This window comes from Hylaeus anthracinus, unplaced genomic scaffold, assembly GCF_026225885.1.
Source record: "Hylaeus anthracinus isolate JK02 unplaced genomic scaffold, UHH_iyHylAnth1.0_haploid 3, whole genome shotgun sequence".
Classification (NCBI taxonomy): domain Eukaryota; kingdom Metazoa; phylum Arthropoda; class Insecta; order Hymenoptera; family Colletidae; genus Hylaeus; species Hylaeus anthracinus.
The window spans coordinates 516,957-535,940 of record NW_026535284.1 but is presented as its reverse complement, the minus strand read 5'-3'; the positions used below and the strand labels follow the sequence as shown (position 1 = coordinate 535,940).

At 35.0% G+C, this 18,984-nt stretch overlaps 3 protein-coding genes and 1 long non-coding RNA gene across 5 annotated transcripts in view; 2 read left to right on the top strand and 2 right to left on the bottom strand.

Moving 5' to 3' along the window:
* The first annotated feature begins 124 nt into the window (after positions 1–124).
* On the top strand, positions 125–858 carry LOC128894304 (uncharacterized). The gene is made up of 3 exons (XM_054155976.1): positions 125–341; positions 418–604; positions 676–858. Exons 1-3 carry the CDS (start codon positions 261–263, stop codon positions 762–764), a joined length of 357 nt encoding a protein of 118 aa, XP_054011951.1. The 5' UTR covers positions 125–260; the 3' UTR covers positions 765–858.
* LOC128894217 (GATOR complex protein MIOS) lies at positions 746–6,149 on the bottom strand. The gene is made up of 15 exons (XM_054155816.1): positions 5,276–6,149; positions 5,016–5,199; positions 4,734–4,931; positions 4,110–4,409; positions 3,810–4,037; positions 3,567–3,728; positions 3,309–3,490; positions 3,103–3,236; positions 2,921–3,031; positions 2,146–2,509; positions 1,916–2,054; positions 1,713–1,851; positions 1,430–1,637; positions 1,038–1,249; positions 746–969 (listed from the first exon to the last, which is right to left on the bottom strand). The coding sequence occupies exons 2-15, from the start codon at positions 5,134–5,136 to the stop codon at positions 882–884; spliced, it is 2,586 nt and encodes an 861-aa protein (XP_054011791.1). The 5' UTR covers positions 5,137–5,199; positions 5,276–6,149; the 3' UTR covers positions 746–881.
* Positions 6,150–7,953: 1,804 nt separating this feature from the next.
* LOC128894232 (carotenoid isomerooxygenase) overlaps positions 7,954–18,984 on the top strand; it is a 50,390-nt gene continuing 39,359 nt past the window's right edge. For both annotated transcript variants that reach the window (XR_008461482.1, XM_054155840.1), the window contains exons 1-5: positions 7,954–8,890; positions 9,182–9,438; positions 16,491–16,637; positions 16,715–16,856; positions 18,671–18,821. Coding sequence is in view for 1 of the 2 variants with exons in the window: in XM_054155840.1 (XP_054011815.1) it covers positions 8,729–8,890; positions 9,182–9,438; positions 16,491–16,637; positions 16,715–16,856; positions 18,671–18,821 (859 nt within the window). In the remaining variant the exon portion in view is untranslated. The remainder of the gene's footprint in view (positions 8,891–9,181; positions 9,439–16,490; positions 16,638–16,714; positions 16,857–18,670; positions 18,822–18,984) is intronic.
* Positions 11,569–12,555, bottom strand: LOC128894312 (uncharacterized). The gene is made up of 2 exons (XR_008461498.1): positions 12,002–12,555; positions 11,569–11,937 (listed from the first exon to the last, which is right to left on the bottom strand). It is a non-coding gene; the product is annotated as an uncharacterized LOC128894312 (long non-coding RNA).

Sequence of the window (18,984 nt, the reverse complement as noted above, 5' to 3'; positions counted from 1 at the left end):
GCGAGTATGCTAATGGCGCCCGCTGATTGGTCAAGGTCTTTTTGTTAATATCTTGGACAACATTTTCGCTAAGGAAAAAGTTGTTTCAAATCACCTCCCGAACCACCTCTTTCAAGGTGTGACCACATTTTTTGGACACCCTGTATACTCAAAGAACGAATCACGAATCCCGCCAAGCCGCCATTTTCCTTTAATTAGTTGTTTACTACATATTTTGAGAGAATTGAACTGACGTTTAGTTAAATCAACTGTATATAAACATGCTGAAGAAACGTATCGATGGTCGTCGACTGGCGCAAAATATTGGAGAACAAGTAATTATACTTGGAACTGTTGGAAAAGTAAGTATGACATACCAATACTGTTTTTACAAAAACATCAAAAACAACATTGTAATTTTCCTTTATTACATATTAGAAAAGTTCAAATGGTAAAAACATAGAATTAAGGACAACTGATGGTGTACAAGTTAATGTAACTTTACCGGAACCAATCAATGGCAATGCTGAAGGTTACATAGAAGTTCACGGAACTGTACATTCAAAATCCACGATGGCTTGTAGCAGCTACATATTATTTCCAGCAAAGATGACAGAAAAATTTGGTACACATAATATTTCCTTTACTTTTCGTATATTTTGCGGTATATAAAAACGTAGGAAATGCTTATTACAGATGTTGATCAATATAATGAATTGATGGTTATATTAAATGTATTGGGACCAGGCAAATGGAGGATGTCGGAAGATGATACAGGGATATAAGCTGCAATGAAGATATTTTGTAAATTTTTTATAGCCTATAATATATCTTTTTATATCCTAAAGCTATAAAAGTCACTGTCAGTACTATTCAAAATTCCTAGAACGCATGGTTTCTGTTTATGAGATACCCACTCCTATTTTGCATGATGCATCTAAGGAGAAGCATCTACAAGTACATGATGTTACTGGACACTCAGAATGTTGCCTATTTAAAAACAATCATTAATTACAAAAAAAATTAAGAAGGACTGACATATAATTTTCAAACATTACCTGAACCAATGTGTAATATGATCAGCATGGCCACCGTGTCTACATGTTTGACACCATGTAAACCAGTTACTGAACTCTGTTAGTTTATTATCACATTCTTCGTTTCTACTAACACCAGATGTTGTCATTTGTAATCCGCTAACGGTGCCCATGTGCATCAAGCAAATTGCACATCGTGGTAATGGTTTTCGACAATTTGGACAAGAAGACATCTAAACACAAAAAGGTAACAATACTGCTTATATATTTCATATATTAATGCAATAAATCTTTCATTGCATGATTAATTTGGTCGAAAGTTCTATGTATAAGTTGAATTGTATAGATATAATGTATTGCAAAAAAGAGTTCAGTTCCAGGTTAAAAAAAATTAATGGTACCAAATATGTTACCTTTAACTTATTGGGTGTACTTCCTAATCTACCAAACGGACCCCTTGTTCTACTTAGACCTTGCATAAATGCAGATATGCTTTTACCACAAAAATTGCAAGATACGTATATTTGTTGCGGAGGTTTTTCATTCGTTGCAGATCGCATTGCAATGTCAAAATGTGCTCTTTGAGTCCACATTTTCCACGCATTCAGCAGATCTCTGTAACTATTTTAATCGAGCCCCTTAATTCATTTGTGTGCTATCGATTACTCTTACTATAACTATTTCTAATTTTAATACCTAGTAATCCATACTTGAACTTGGTTTTCTTGGAGTAATTTCGGAGTAAATGCCCTAATAGCTATGAGACTACAACTTTGAACATCACCGGTAATTTCTAAATATCGATTTAATAATTGTATGCTGTCGAAACTTGCACCTAAAATACATTATTGATATAAATTGTAAATAGAACGTGATTACTCGATACAAGAACATCGAACCTGTTAAAAGGAAACCGGATAAATTTCCCTCGTCAGTTAGATTTTGGGTCAATTTTTTTAAATATTCGTTTAATTTATTGTCCGATAAAAACATAAGTGCGAACGCTACTCGGTCCTCAACTGCCATACCATTTTCATTCTATAAAAATACATAGAATAAGTATCATAACTGATACTAACTTGATTCTGGAGATCGCTTTCAGTAATACAGATAATTCATATTTACTTACTAAAACGTTTTCATATGAATCATCCGCTGTCAAAAAAGCAAAAGTTGCTCTTAGATATGGATCTGAAAGTTGCGCTCTACATTTTAAGCACGATTCCCGCCACATACTGTTTCTGTCTTCAGAAAATCCCGATAAAGCCATAGCGACAATATTTAAATTTGCGGACATCGACATTTTACTAGCTCCTCGATTCAAAATTTCTATAGCTTGTCGTAAACACAAATTAAATACTGCTATCGCCGCTGCTCTCGGATATGCTCCTTCTCTTTCTAACCTTTCTAAAAATAAATTATCGTAAGGAGTGTTTGTATCCTTGTCGAATCTCCAACCGCATAAAAGCAGTCCCTTATCTCTATCTGGAGATCTACAATACAACATTCTTCGTGTAAATTTCGATATATATTGAACAGATTACATCAACAGTGAAGTTTATTTTTTTGTTCTTAGTCCTTAATAAAAATTTTTAATAAAAATAATTTGTTGTGCAAACAAAAGCTTATTGCTTTATCGTGTCACGTTTCGTTTATAGTAATTAGTGAAAGCGTTATGTATCGACCTTGTACATAATATATTCCCAATAACCCTAGGAAGTCAACTCACTAAAATAAAAATAGGTACTGACAAACTTAAGTAGTTTTCTATGATCATTTCATATCAAGTTTAACACTACTTATTTTGTTATCAGCTTTTTTATTTAGCTTTTGTTTCTCTATTTACACAATATATTATTTGTATTTAAAATTCGTGTACTAAACAAATTAGTTGTCTTTCATACCTATAAATTTTTGCAGTATAATTTGATCCTATATCTGACCAGGGTCGATGCATCAATTCTGATTTCAAGAAACCATTAGATCCTTGTTGGCCGTCTAATTTTAGGACTGTTCTATGTAATATTAATGGACATTAATTTACGTATTTTTTAATGCGTATTTATTGAGGAAACCTTTCATTTACCTGACTCCAGGATGTTTATTGTCTGGACTAGATATTGCGCCATCTTCTACCAAATAACGACTTAAATACAGCCATTGCCACAAGTTCTTTAGAGTATCATCCTCGGCCAGATCACCATTCTGAGTCAGTTCTGGCTATAAAAATTAAAAATAAACTTATCATACGAGAGTTTTAAACAAGCTAAATTATGAACTTCCTCAACTTACAAGTAATCCATATTCCAAACTTGCACGTGTTTTAGTTAATATAGAAATGTCATCTAACGCTTTGTATATGTTGTCATTGCTGCAAATATATTTAAATGACTTAGAAGCATGATTCCAAGCAAGATGGGATCGCGTAGACCAATTTACTGTAATTCTTTCACAAACTGTATAATCTGTGAGTCCTATGTAAATAAATAACAGGAGTTAAACAGTTTTGTCTAATTATTCTTATAATTTGGCATCACAATATTATTAAACCTTGTTGTGATATTGCCAATAACCTATTCACATGGGTTGGATGCCATGAAAAACTTAAAGGATTATGCCAAGGTGGTGCAACTGTTCTTTCTAAGGCTCCAGGTTCTGTATCTTCTCCTCCACCAGTTCCACAGTGTTGAATGTCATACAAATGTAATGTCACTAGGAAAAGTAATGCTAATATGTCCATTTATCTTATTAATTAATTTATTTAGAGTAATATCTAAATTAAAACTACTTTACCAGAGTCCTTTTGTAAAGCTCCCAAGAGATTGTGTCTCGTAGGGCACCATAGAACTTTAGTAATTTGTCTACCTTGCGATAACGTTAAAACAGGTTTTTCAAAACAGCGTGTATCCCAAATTGTTATTTGATTGTCAATGCTGGAGACTAAGTGGTAATTATTGTGTGGGTTAACTGATACATTATAAACAGCTTTAGTCGCTGCTGTATTTATTACTTTTGCAGAATCTAATAAAAAATAAATTAATGCATACAATATACAAATAGAATAAAAACATTTAAAAAAATTTGTTTCTGTACCTCTGAAGTCAATGATTTTCAATTGCTTATTATTTGCTCCAACTGCCATACATTTTTGTTCATGTTTAAACCAAGCAACAGAATGTACAGTTTCGGAAACGCTTACTTCTGCTATAGGTCTTGCAGAATCTGTTTGTATTGTAGTATGGTGATGCACTCTTTCAGAACTTTGCACCCCTTTATTTATATCCCATAATAAGATAGAATGATCTTTACTATGTTTATCTAAACCAGATACGATTAAATTTGTATCTATGGGATTCCAAGCAACTGTGTTACATTGTCTTGCATGTTTTGGAACTGCAACCATTAATAGATACAAATAATATATATCCTACAGTTACAACTATATTAATAATAAAATTAAATGAGAGCTGTTTGTCTAGAACAATATCAGTTGGAAACAACTTAACATGTTATAAAATTTTACAGGTAACTTTCAAAAAGAATTGAAGTATTGTAAGTGCAAATCGTCATAAAGCAAAGTACTCGTGTGTTTCGTATAAATAAATACAAATTGTAATTTACTTATTCTAGGCAATACGAAATAACTTTGCTAGTAAATTATTATCAATATTAATGCAGAAGTAGCGTAAAATATGATCTAGTATTACAATAATTTACCTAGTTCTTTTCCGTTGAGACCCTGAGAATCAAAAACTGTAGGGCCAAATGTAGTCAAAACAACTTTTCCATTTGCTTGTCCAACAGCTAACAATATATCTGGTTCCAACTGAGGATATATATCTATGCATTTAACATAATGGTGATTTGTATTTGTAGCAAGTAAATAAGCTACAGTAGAATCAGAAATCTTTGCATCTATGTAAAAAAAATATGTAACAATATTTATTTCCTTTAACGACTTATTATTACAGATAAACACATTTCACAGCATGTACTCACATAATTGTCTAATACTGTCTTTTACTTGTGTGACTTCATATAGACAAATTTCAGTACCCCAAGTAATGAATTTATTTGCATGGACAGGAGACCACTGTACATCGAGTTTCACACTACTCATTTTTTTATAACTTTATAAAACTTTGTAGACAAAAATGAAATACATTACTTTATTGTTTTTCACCTAGATTAATAGAAATATATTATATATCACGCTACGCAAACTTCACCAGTTATTTTTGATTACAAGAACAGTTAACCTCAAACATAATTTTCTATTTATTAAACGTTTCCATTTAAGTATAATATATTCAAATTTTCGTTTTTTCCCACTGTTTCATAAAAATTTGATAACACGTTAATAAACTACATAATAATCATGATAATAGTGATAAATTCATTCATGCTGAAGTTTAATCCGCCGCTTAAGGATGCGCAGGAGGTAAACTAGCGCCCCCAATCAGTGATGGACATTCGTGGGATTTTCCTGATCATGCGCACTGGAGCGAGCGTTGCAGTCCTCACTGCTGTATACACTTACTTAGAATTTAGGGTACCATTGGATCCCAGTAAGGAACAAAATGTAAGGAAGTTATAGGGAAAGAGAAAAGTTTGTATGAAGGAAAATAGCACAGATGTACAATGAAAAGTGGAAAACAATTCATTATGTATTTAGTTTTTATGTCTACAGCTGATTTATTACATGAATACCAACATTTATTGCCAAGAATAAGGAGACTGCAGAAACCTTACCAGTATTCGAACAAAAATATTGCACATAAAAATGAACATAAGACACAAATACATAAAATATACATATACAATCATATATTGGAAGGATATGCCTTACCAATATTAACTGAATACATTTAAATAAAAATGGTAGCAGACGACATGTAGCTGTGACGTCAGCTTACGCATGCGCAGGAAGGAATCCCTCGAGGGAAAAATCCCACGAATGTCCATCACTGCCCCCAATGGAGAGTACGTGAAGTGTGAATTACTAAATAGTTTTTCCCGTTTTTCAGGTACAATAATGAACAAAAAACACGTAATGATTATGCTTTTCCAAATAATTGCTAATTTTTAGCAAATAATTACTAATTAATTTATATGAATACTCACCAGCTTTAGATATAGTTACTTAAAAGTATGAGAAAATGTAGTAAAAAGTGTGAAATGATTTCTATCTAAACTGCATTATTACTCACCAACTCTTGATGAATGGGTGAGCTGGAGCCAGAGCCAAACTTCGAGATGACTTCAGCGACAGTTGCGGAAAAAGTAGGAAACTCCGGGACAAGGACAGAGAGAGCGATACAACAATTGCAGGAGAGACGAGGACAGGGCGATTAGGCTTGCATGTTTTTTTTCCAGGATATTGAAGCAAAGAAGCAATATTTTCTAATAATTCTGGTTTTAATATATTCGTTACACTTTGGCGGATGCGACTCCAAGGCCTGATTTTGCAATTTCGGCCTTAAAACGTTATAAACAATAAAAGTACGTTTGCTATCTTCATTTTATTCGTTTCGGAGACGGCGCAGAATTTATAATTATCTACATTCAAAATTACCATTCTTGGTTTAACTTTCTGTCGGAGGAACAAAAAATATGGCCTTTTCATTATTGCTATTATTATATCCGCTTTAGACATCATATACAGGGTGTCCTAAAAATGTTGTAATACCTTGAAAGGGGTGATTTGGGAGGTGATTTGAAACAATTCTTTCCTTAGCGAAAATGTTGTACAAGGCTTCGTTGAGGAGATATTAACGGAAAACCCCGACCAATTAGAGCGTGAATATTCTGGTAGGGGTAGCGTATGAGCGCGGCCGCCTATCGCGTAGCCTACGCTCAACCGGCATACTCGCACTCTGATTGGTCGGGGTTTTCCGTTAATATCTCCCCAACGAAGCCTCGGACAACATTTTCGCTAAGGAAAGAATTGTTTCAAATCACTTCCCGAATTACCCCTTTCAAGGTGTTACAACATTTTTGGGACACTCCGTATATTACCACTATTCAATATCGTCGCCCCTACCAAATACTATCCCAACCCTACTCATTGTAAGACAGTATTTCCACGTAGACAGTATACATGTATATATTAACAGCATTGAATATTGCCGTTTCCATCAAAAACTAACCCAAACCGAAATTAAAAACTTTTAATTTTGCCCCTTTTAACATTGCACATAATATATGCTGTATTTAATAACAATTAAATTCATTAAAAGCTAGTGCGCAGTAATGCAGTTTAGATAGAAATTATTTCATACTTTTCACTGCAATTTCTCATACTTTTAAACAATTATACATATCTAGAATTGGTGAGTATTCATATAAATTAACTAGAAATTATTTCCCACTTTTTAGTGCAGTTTTAATATTTCTCGAAATCGGTTATATTTTTTATCAAAAAATTAATTTATTTCACACTTTTTAGTGGTAATCTATAACCAATAAGCTTCATGCACTAAAAATAGTTATGAGTAATATATTGTTCCAAATGGGATCATCATGAAATCAGCTGTCACTAAATGTGGATGATTCCATCTCGGTCGGTTAATTCCTTGCCGAGTTACATCAAAGAATAGGAATTTTTAAGCAACAATGGTTTTAAACAATGGAAGTCGCCATAAATCTTTGCTGACTCGATCATGAAATCAGTTGTCATGAAATGTGGAAGGTTTCATCGCAATCGGTTAATTCAATTATCGGTTAATGACAATAGTTATAAACAATACAAAAATTCATACATTCTTGCAATAACAATAGTCATAAACAATAAAAAAAATTCATACATTTTTGCAATAACAATAGTTATAAACAATAAAAAAATTCATACATTTTTGCAATAACAATAAGTATAAACAATAAAACAATTCATACATTTTGGAATAACAATAATTATAAACAATACAAAAATTCATACATTTTACAAATGTGATTCGCGAAAACCTGTCCGGCAGCAAAATGTAAGTTTTATCGATTTCATTGAATTCAGACTGAACATACGTGCAGTAGTACTGTTTTTGCGATAAAATTGATACAAAGTGGTAAAAAATAAAACACGGCCAAATGTTTGTTTACAGAACCAAGTGGCAATGATGCTCTACCAGATGCAAGAAGTTTCAATCTGATTGAGTCCGTCCGTCTCGGAGTAAGAAGTAGTATAAAATTTTTTGGTTTTTGCAAAAAAAAAAGCAAATAGGTACAAAATGACAAATCACAAAATGTTTTAATAAAGGGACCACCTGGGAGACATACTCTACAAGATGCAAGAGGTTTCATTCCGATTGGTCAAGCAATTGGTCAATCTCGGCGTAATTGGCGAACATACCTTTAAAAAAAATAAAAAAAAAATGCACGTATTATTAGGTAATCTCCTCTTTTTCGATGTCGGTTAAAAGTGGTGAATATGCACGTGACCGTGCGCGGGGCTTCGAGCAACCGGTGCCGTTAATTGGATCACGGTGAGACTACTTTTTAAGGTCAGCAGATTATCGGAACAATGTCATTCGTTGATAGAAGCCCCGAGGGGATGGATTTCACCCACAAGCGAGTATACCACATTCTGTCGTCCATTCTAAATCCGCTGGTGGTGGAGCCTGTTGACGAAAACGTTGAGGATGAAACGTAGCATCAATCAACACGCGAACATTCGAAATTAATTATCGAATCTCGTACCGTTGCGTCTTTGGTTCTTTATGTTCCATCGGGTCCTTTCGGCAGTGTCTATAAGAACCGTTATGAAATCAAACAAACGCGGTAGGGCAAAATCAACTAGTGACTTTTCCTCGGTGAAACTAAACGAGCTCGATGATTTATTGCACGGAAAACGGTTTAAATTGTCGAGGACGTCGTTTCGTGTAAGTCATCGTCTAGAGTGATCTTGCTGTGCTACCTGTCTCGCCATCATCCCGTTGCTTAGCACCGAATGAAATTTCCTTCGGTGGTTTTTCAGTTAATATTGTTCGAAGTTTTCAACACAATGAACCAATAGATAAAGCTTTTCCTATAGGAAAGTCCATTAATTTTTCCAAATTCGACATGGTACATGTTACATACAAAAGTGTACATGGTCCACTTTTTAACTAATTGAACAGTCTTAACTATGAGACATAGGAACGCGAAGAATGAACGATGAACCTCTTTGGCAGCTGAACGACACTGCAGGATCTTCAAGGTCATTTGAAAATGACACAAAAGAAGAGGGCACAAATTACTTTCCGAATTGTAATTCGTCAGTTTGGATGAGATCCTGCGAAAAGGAGGTGCTGGAGCCAATACTTGGCACTGTTACCGGACAGATTCCGAACTGGTTGAAGGGTACCTTGCTGAGAAACGGGCCAGGGAGCTTGAAAGTCGGAGAATACACGTTCAACCACCTGTTCGACAGTTCAGCTTTATTGCACCGGTACGTGCTATGGCAGAGTCGACAAGACTAAAGAGGCACCTGGAGACTTCAGTGTTGACGTAGTCTGAGACTTTGATACGGGACCCATTGGTGTTTGGATAGGAATATTTCGTCAGCGTTGAGGTGTGCGACACAGTGAATTCTTTCTTTCAATGGTTGTTCTTTGTTTAAACGGCCCCGTTGATCGCTGTGGCATGTCAACCGTATACATATAGGTAATAAAACTTTTTATTAAGATAATACAAAAATTAATTTCGGATATGAGGTGTTAAGAAAAATAAATTTGGATACGATTACCAAGTTTTGAAGAGGTTGAAAAAATACGTTTACTACAACTGCTAGATTATGTAGGATCGGGCAATCATTTGTTAAATCTGGCATACACTGGGTGTAGAAAGTATTCGTACACCGATCAATTTCCCCCAAAATTATGTAAAATTGTAGTTTATTAACTTAGTTTTTAAAAACAATGACATTCTACAAGTCTGTCATTCTACTAAAAAAAATTAGATCATAAAACTGTGCCAACCTACCAACCTACTAAAACAAAAGAAGACTAAAACAAAAGAAGACTAAAACTGGGTGATCAGTACTACCAACATAGATAGATTACAAAAAAAAAATAGCTATTTATGTAAGTTGCGAAATTAACAAGAAAAAAACAATTAATCGATAGAAATGTTGAAGCAATAAGTATTCGCACAACTGTTTAATTTTTAAAACTTCATTAAAAAGAAAAAAGAAATTTACATTAATTTATAAGTATATAATACTTCCTTCGTGGGATTTCCTTTTGATTTTATAATTATTGTAACTTTTCTAAGCGTTAAATTAACTAAATTATTAGTTATTCGAAGTGGGATCTGCTTCAATTTCTCTATTAGAGCCATTTGCTTCAAAATTCCTATTCTCTGGTGTAGCTCGACAAAGAATTTACCAAACGCGATGAATGCATTCACATTTAGTTGCACATGTATTCCTGACGATCCCATTTGCAACAATATATTGCTCATAACTATTGTTATTGCATGAAGCCTATTGGTTATAGATTGTCATTAAAAAGTGTGAATTAAATTCATTTTTGGATAAGAAAGTATAACCGACTTCGAAAAATATTAAAACTGCATTAAAAAGTGTGAAATAATTTCTAGTTAATTTATATGAATACTCATCAGCTCTAGGTATAATTGGTTAAAAGTATGAAATAATTCCTATTTTCCTTATATTGAATTATATTAAATAAAATAATTTTCTATTTCTTTTACATTAAATTATATTAAATAACTTTTTCGGAGGCGGAATATACTTATCAAAAAAGTAAAAATATTACGCCAAGTACATAAAAAAGTGGAGGACTCAAGGAGTTATCATTGAAAAATAGAAGTTCCCCATAAAAAACTACAAGAAAGTAGAAAAATATGTGAAATCGAAATGAGCTGCCAGATAATTTGCCTAGATTTCCGCGGCCTGGATGTCAAATGCTTGGCGTGGCCAGGCAAGGCATTCTTCGATCATCAATACCCATACTTTCTCTCTCTCACAGACTTTCAGGTAATTTGACAATTTAAAACTCTGACAATATTATGAGTACACTTTTATTGTATTGCGTTTTAAAATATTTCTAAGGTCATTCATCGACGCCAATACCTTTACTCTCGCAAGTTTTCAGATAATTTGTCAGTTTAAAACTTTGACAATATGAGTACACTTTCATTATTTTGCGTTTTAAAATAATTCTTATTCATCGATACCTTAACCTTGCCTGGCCACGCCAAGCATTTGACTTCCAGGCCGCAGAAATCTAGGCAAATCATCTGGCAGCTTATTTCGATTTCACATCTTTTTCTATTTTCTTGTAGTTTTTTATGGGGATCTTCTATTTTTCAATGATAACTCCTTGAGTCCTCCACTTTTTCATGTACTTGGCGTAATTTTTTTACTTTTTTGAAATTTGTTATCGGATCTCACTTCTTTTTACAAATCATTTATTATATAGAATCTATTTTAAATTTATAAAAATAAAATTGATATTTCTGTAAACTCTACATAAGAAGTTTAAATTATTATTTGTTTTTTTAAGTGAATAGAGTAAAATAAAGAGAGAGGGGATAACAAAAGCGAATATATATATATTTCATATAATTTATTAATTATAAACACTTATTCGTTCAATTTATAAATAATTATATATACCTGCAATTGTTTTTCTTGCTGCAAGAAATTATAATGTTAATGATGAAATGAGAAAATGACTCCATTTCTATAAGCTTTACATAAAAAGTCTAAATTAAAAACATTTTAGTGGTATGGATCTATTCTGTACGAATGAAGGTACCTGACAATTCAAATTTTGATCACTTACCTTGTAATGAAAATGGATAAACATTTTACAACAGTTGCTACAATTTGTTAACGAATAACCTCCAAGTCTGTGGTTCTCTTCATTTGTATAAGCTCTGCATACAAAGTCTAAATTCAAAACACTTTGGTGGTATGGATCTATATTAAAAACAGTTTTATGTATGAATAAAGATATCTGGCAATTCAGATTTTGACAACTTACCTTGTAATCAAAATTGATCTACATTTTACTTTACTGGCAGCAATTTGTTAATCTCCAATCCTGTGGCCCCTTTTCATTTCCACAAGCTCTACATAAAAAGTCTAAATTGAAAACATGTTGCTGATATAAATGTAATTAATAATGCAATAGTGTCAAAAGTTTTGACACTTGGCAGGTTATGAATGATGACATCTGTTTCGACTCTCAACGCTCGATGGCCAACGAGCCATGCCGAACCGAATGATTCCGAGAGTCGACGAACGACGCTCGGCGCTTGCTTAGCTCCTATTGGCTAAGAGCTCTTTCACACGACGATACGCGTATCGCAATACGCGTATGCGATACGCATCTGCTAGCAAGATACTTATGCGATACTGTATCCAAATAATTTCGTAGCTCGGTGTTGATCATTTGTTTTTCAGTTAAACATATCTTCTCGTTTAAGAAACACGCGTTGTTAGTTAGTGAAAACCTTTCTAAAATAATGGATGAGATTGAAGCTTTATCCATTTGGTTTCTACATAAAAAAGCTACTAAAAGGAGAAAAGTTAAGAGAAAATTTAGGTTTATTCTATTAATAATATAAGAGAAGAAACGGGAGCTTTTCATATTTTATTCGAAGAACTCTGTAACGATCCATGTAAATTCTTTAATTATTATGTCTAAAATTTTTTTATGAGGAAGGTGAACGAATTCGACGATACTGCGCAGCGTCGTGTGAATGCTCGCATCTATTTCAATGTTTCGTCGGCCGCCCCGACACAGAAAAAGTTGCCGGCGGCCGACTAACCGCGGATACCGAAAATCAGTATCGCGATACTGAATCTCGCGAGAATCGCCGTCTGAACGCTTCCATAACATTATGTGTACCATCGGTATCCTGCATACGCGTATCGTCGTGTGAAAGAGCTCTAAGGGTTGACGACGGGAAAATCATACGAAAAATACCGTTTCTGACAGATTCATGACATGATATTACGATATCTCAGTTCTACGTGGACCGATCTTATTGATTTTGGTTTTATTCGAAAGCTTATCTGATCTAGATGTATATAAAAAGAATACAGCCATTCGGCTGAAAGAATACAGCGTAAACTTCGGCTGGTTTCAGGTGTGCCCTCTCTTATGATCCTCAACTAGACACTAAATATGTATCAGTCGATAAATTCTGTTAAAGTTATGGTTATGGTTGAGATAATGTTTAAATCTATCCTTAAAGACCACCTTAGAGAAAAAGAAAAATGAACTCTGTACACCTTCTAATTACACGTGTTCGATTACAAGTACTTTATTATAATGAGATCGGTACATAGAGTGTATTAGCAGTGGGTAAAATCACGATCTATCATTAGATCAAAAGCGCCACTGTTCGCTATCGGTAATTAACGTTTCTGTACGAAATTACCCGAGCTATGTTTGTCTCAACAAATTCAAGTATCTTCTAAAATAAATTTAAAGGCGGTGAAGAGCATCTATGATAGTACCATTTTGAAATCGTCTCAACAGTGGCTACTGTATAAAGATTAAAAAAATGTAGCGTTCATTTCAAGAAACATATCAATGAAATTGCAATATCATACAAAATTGCCCTGAAAAAAATTACGTTCTGGAAGAATGGAATTATAAGTGCCCTCAAAGCGATGCATCATTATCGTGACAACTTTATCCATAAGACTATCAATAGCAGAGATATTCAAAGTGGACAAAGTTATTATCCTGCCCTGTATAGTTTCAATTATTTTTAAACAAAGTTTCAATCTTACAGAAATTTTCACGAATATTAGTCGAACAGTAAACCTGTTAAAGAAACAAGTCGCAGTGCTGACGAAACATTAGTATCCAAATGTTATCGATTATGGCTTCTACCCGGAAGCCTCACATCTTTAGTGACCGCGAAAACCTCGAGTCTCGGGTGAATATCAATTAGTAAGACCTTCGGCGATTAACTTTGAAAGGACACGCTCGGATGACAGGTTGAAATGCTTTTTTCAGTCTTCTTTTCGGTCTTGATCCTTTTTAGGATAAACCTTTTACGAACTTCGTAGATTCAAGGAGAAATCTGCATTTGATGGGCTTTGAGAGTCATCAAATGATTACTTGTACAGAGACATCAGAATTTTCTGATTATCGTCGATCGCATGTAGAAAGGATTCCGGAGAGGTTCTAACTTTAATCAGAATAGGATGTTTGCTTCTATTTCACCGGGTGCCTTTTTAAAATTAATGGATCATGATTAAGATTTAAATAAATATACAGGATGTCCCAAAAATGTTGTAACACCTTGAAAGGAGTGATTGGGAGGGGGGGGGTGATTTGAAACAACTTTTTCCTTAGCGAAATTGTTGTCCGAGGCTTCGTTGAGGAGATATTAACGGAAAACCCCGATCAATCAGAGCGCGCGCATACCGTTGGAGCGGCTGTGCTAGCGAAGGCTACGCGCTAGGCGGGCGCGCTCGTACGCGAACAAGTGACCTGACGTGCATCGAAGGAAACTGTGTAGCATAGCAAATGAAAAAGACGTAACAAATAAAACGATAAGGTACCGCCGGCATTTGTCATTGTAAAGAGATTGAACAAAGTTATTTCTTTAATTGTTTAAACCCTTTTTTTGTACGTTAAAATGACGTTGAATTAAGAAAAGAAAACACGCAATAACCATTAAGACGCTGCAAGAACAAAAAATCGTTTTGAATGAGACGGAAACGTAACGTAAAACAAGTGATCTCTTCTCAAGTTTTCAGATCACGACGCATGTTTCGCCATCGAGGACATAAGGTAAAAAAAATCAGATGAGTTCGGCCTTTTGCACAGAGTTTGTGGGCACTCTTAACTAAAAAATAATGTAGACACTTGTATGATTCCTTGATTTTTACTGAAATGGCGTCATGTTTTCTAAAAAGTGATAGATATGCAAATTTTTATGTCATTTTGAAATGGATTATATGCGATTAAAAAAAAATGTCATCAAATTGGGAATCAAAGCCTTTTAAAGAAATGTTTCTCAGCTGTTCGAAACATTCATTGAAAGTTTTCTATGATCATGTATTCATGAGTTATAGGCGTTCAAAGTGAAAAGTACCCGTTCTCACATAATCATAAAGAACTCGGTCAATAAAAATTGTATAGCAAAACCAAGAAAACGAAAATAAAGAGAAAAGTTTACTCTATAATACCATTTAATTGAATTTGCCAAGAAAAATTTTTTTCGTACTGTGCATACGTTCAAAGTTAACGAAAATATCTTCGACCATTCGACTGAACGAACATTCCTTCGTTGCACTTCATTAAAAAAAAAAGTGACATGGCCAGACAAAAAAAATGTTGATCTCCTAATTCGAAAAATAGAGCTTTCTACCTACAAAATGGCATTTCCAAATTTTTTTATTGAATATGATCAAAATTTTCGAAAAATTTTAGTGATCCCTCAATTTTGTCCAGCAGTGTATTAACTTAAAATATCTCTTATTAATTTTAAAACACTTCAATTTGGTCCAAAGAAGGTTTTATCTTCCTTCACACTTATATTTTCTTCAAACCACTGTAAATATTTCAAATTTAATGCATCATAACATCAAACTACTTTCAGAGTCCATCAAATGTATACTACATTTACAAATATTAATATACTTTTAAGCTACTTTTACTTACTGTAGTCATAATATTTATATCCCACTTTTACATAACTAATAATAAATGGTGTACATTAGTATAGTTTTCTATTAAAAAAACCGTAAATTATGATACGAAGCACAACCCTCTCATATTGGAAAATAGGACTCTCGATCTAGACTTGAGCGATGTTGCCACGTTTCTCAGCACGGGTAGTACTAGAGTCGGCTGTGGCCACGGTGTAAGAAAGATAGGTGGACCGACTACGCTACCCCCACCACAAAATTGCTGTGATCTTAAAGAAAAAGTTACTTGTTCCCCCTGCAGAGGGTGTTAGTGTAACATGTGAATAATATCACGTTTACTTCCTTATGTTTCTTTTACACCGTGCCATAACCATGTGCTTAATAGTGTTGCGTGACCTGTGTGTGTTCTGGTGGCTCCCCTCAGCGGAGTTCTGTTGAATTAGCTAACGCACCAAAATTCAATATTGTACAGCGGTGTAACTGAAGCAATGCACAAGAACATAAGGAAGTAAACGTGATATTATTCACATGTTACACTAATACCCTCTGCAGGAGGGACAAGTAACTTTTTCTTTAAAATCACAGGAGTGGGGATAGAGTCAGTCCACCTATCTTTCTTACACCGTGGCTGTGGCGTAGTCTTCGCTACCGTGGCCGCTCCAACGGTATACGTGCGCTCTGATTGGTCAGTGTTTTCCGTTAATATCTCCTCAACGAAGCCTTGTACAACATTTTCGCTAAGGAAAAAGTTGTTTCAAATCACCCCCCGAACCACTCCTTTCAAGGTGTTACAACATTTTTAGGACACCCTATATATATCTAAACCATGTTTTTGTACTATTTTGATACGACAGATTTGCAATTGGGAATGGAAAAGTGACGTATCAGTGTAGATTCGTTCAAACGGATGTCTACAAGAAGAATAACGCAGCGCAGAGGATAGTCGTTACCGAGTTTGGTACGAGAGCAGTGCCTGATCCCTGCAGAAGTATTTTTCAAAGGTAGCAACTGATTCGAACGATAGAAAGATCGATTACGATATTCGATAAGCACGGAACTTATTAGCCTCTCTCTTTAGGGTTGCGGCAGTGTTCAAACCTGGCGACGAATCAGATAATTCGATGATATCAGTCTACCCGTTCGGTGACGAGTATTACACGTTTGCCGAGTCAGCGGTGATTCATCGCATCGATCCTGAAACTTTGGAAACTATAGGCAAGGTACGTTATTTCCACTATTTATTAGGTTGATGCGTAATTATCCGACATATTTTTAAACACAATACTTGCCAAGAAATGAACATGAAAATATTCTCAGAATATGTTGAAACTATTCTTAAGAGGGAAGACACGGCACGTGACCTCTCCGATTTGGCCGGTCGGTATTACAGATTTTCCTGCATAGAAATGGTAATACCCATAGAGACACGGCTGGCCGATGAAAACGAAGTGTAAACAGAATCGACACTTCGGTTGGGTATGCATTGTACGATCAGGGCCGGCGTTAGGAGGGGGGAGGGGGGCGGTCGGGCAACCGCCCAGGGCGCCAGATTTTTGGGGGCGCCGCAGTCCGGTGTAGATTAGTCCGCAGTCCGCTGCTATATATTGTAGTTTAACAATCTTCACAATCTAGATACAGATTCATCGTTTGATATTATTACCTTGTCTTCTTTTCTTAAAAATTTTAAGCCTAAGAAGGGGTGTCACGATTATCTTGCCCAGGGCGCCAATATTGCTAAAACCGGCCCTGATTGTACGTATAACCAAATATTCAAGTCCGACCAGCTTCGAATCCGTCCAGAGTTTCGAAGCATCGACGAAATAGAAAAAGACAGTTTGATGAAGAAGAAAGAGAGACTGATAAAGAAATGTTTTTAGGTGTTCGCCTCCGATTGTTTTGATTTTTGAATATATTTTAAAGGTCTGAAAAATATGATATGTTACGAGCCGGAGGGGGCGGCTGCGTAGCCGGGGCTTTTCTATTGGAATATGGTTTTTTGTTAATGACTTGACCAGTGTTGTTAGGTAACACTGGGTGCCTTGAGGAAGTAGACGCGGAGACGAACCTACGTATGGTTAATAATAAGCTATTAATGATAATAAGCTAAGTTGTTACAAATATGAACTGAGTTGAAAGTATAGTTTCGATTCCGCGAAGCAAGAATCTAATCCTTCTCGGTTTTCACGAACGCGAGCAAACGGGGGACGACTACAACGATAAAATAATGCCTAATAGTAGACTACGTACTGTATGGTTAAGATTTTGCTCGAAGGGGACTTGAACCCGATCTCACTAAGTTTTCTCGTGTAGACAATTCGTAAGAGCACGCACAGACGTGTACGGAACCCTTTCTAGACTTTGACTAGACCCGATATGCCTTCGTCGTCACCCTTTTTATACCCAAAAATCATAGCCCAAGGAGTGGCGGGGAAGTACATTGCATTCGTATTGGTCTCGAATTCCTATGGCTATGCGAAGAATACCGGATGCGCACATCCGACTCCAAATAAGGAAATTTAGAACGGGAACGTAACAGATATACCTATTTTTTTATTTTGTCCCGTTTTCATACTTGTCCCGTTAAAGATACTTGCTTTATCTGCAGAGAGTTTCACACGTCGGATAATTTTCGCACTTTTAACTTTATCCGATGGCTAAAGATACCTGCTTTATCTACAGAGAGTTTCACCCGTAGGGTAGTTTTCACATTTGTATCTTTATCCGACCGCTAGAGGTACCTGGTTTTTCTCCAGAGAGTTTCACTCGCCGGATAGTATTCGCATTTTTATTTTTATCCGAAGTTTATCGGATGAAGGTCGGATAACTTTTCAAGCTATTTTCAAGGTGTTTAGACGGCGGTTTTAATGTATAGTTATACATAATTATACATAGTTAGATAGGTATTATATAACCAAACTTATACAGGAGTAAGGAAGAGTATACTATATCTACATATAGATGTGTACTGTAAATATAGGTATATACAAGATATATATAGACAAATATATTAAATTTGTGATTTTTCTGTTCACAGGTAAACGTGTCTGACTACGTTAGCATCGTGAACCACACGTCTCATCCTCATGTGATGAACGATGGCACCATTTATAATCTAGGGATGAGTATAACGCCACGTGGACCTATGTACAATGTTGTGTGTTTCTTGCCTAGCCGTATCACCATTGGTTAGCACTTTCCTTATTTTATTTCTAAATTTATTTTAGAATTTGAAAGAATGAGACTCTGGAAACAATAAGGTTCAAAGATGTAGCAAATTCTAGGTTTCTAGATAGATTCCTAAATTCCACCTAGATAGAATTTCGGTGCAAATAGGAATTAGAATTTTCA

Excerpts from the sequence above, each read along its gene's own strand:
- LOC128894304 (XM_054155976.1), top strand. The coding sequence starts at position 261 with ATGCTGAAGAAACGTATCGATGGTCGTCGACTGGCGCAAAATATTGGA. Across the intron at positions 342-417 it reads TACTTGGAACTGTTGGAAAA|AAAAGTTCAAATGGTAAAAA; the intron begins GTAAGTATGACA and ends ATTACATATTAG. Across the intron at positions 605-675 it reads AAAGATGACAGAAAAATTTG|ATGTTGATCAATATAATGAA; the intron begins GTACACATAATA and ends TGCTTATTACAG.
- LOC128894217 (XM_054155816.1), bottom strand. The coding sequence starts at position 5,136 with ATGAGTAGTGTGAAACTCGATGTACAGTGGTCTCCTGTCCATGCAAAT. Across the intron at positions 2,055-2,145 it reads ATTCATATGAAAACGTTTTA|AATGAAAATGGTATGGCAGT; the intron begins GTAAGTAAATAT and ends GTATTTTTATAG. Across the intron at positions 1,250-1,429 it reads GTACACCCAATAAGTTAAAG|ATGTCTTCTTGTCCAAATTG; the intron begins GTAACATATTTG and ends TTTTGTGTTTAG.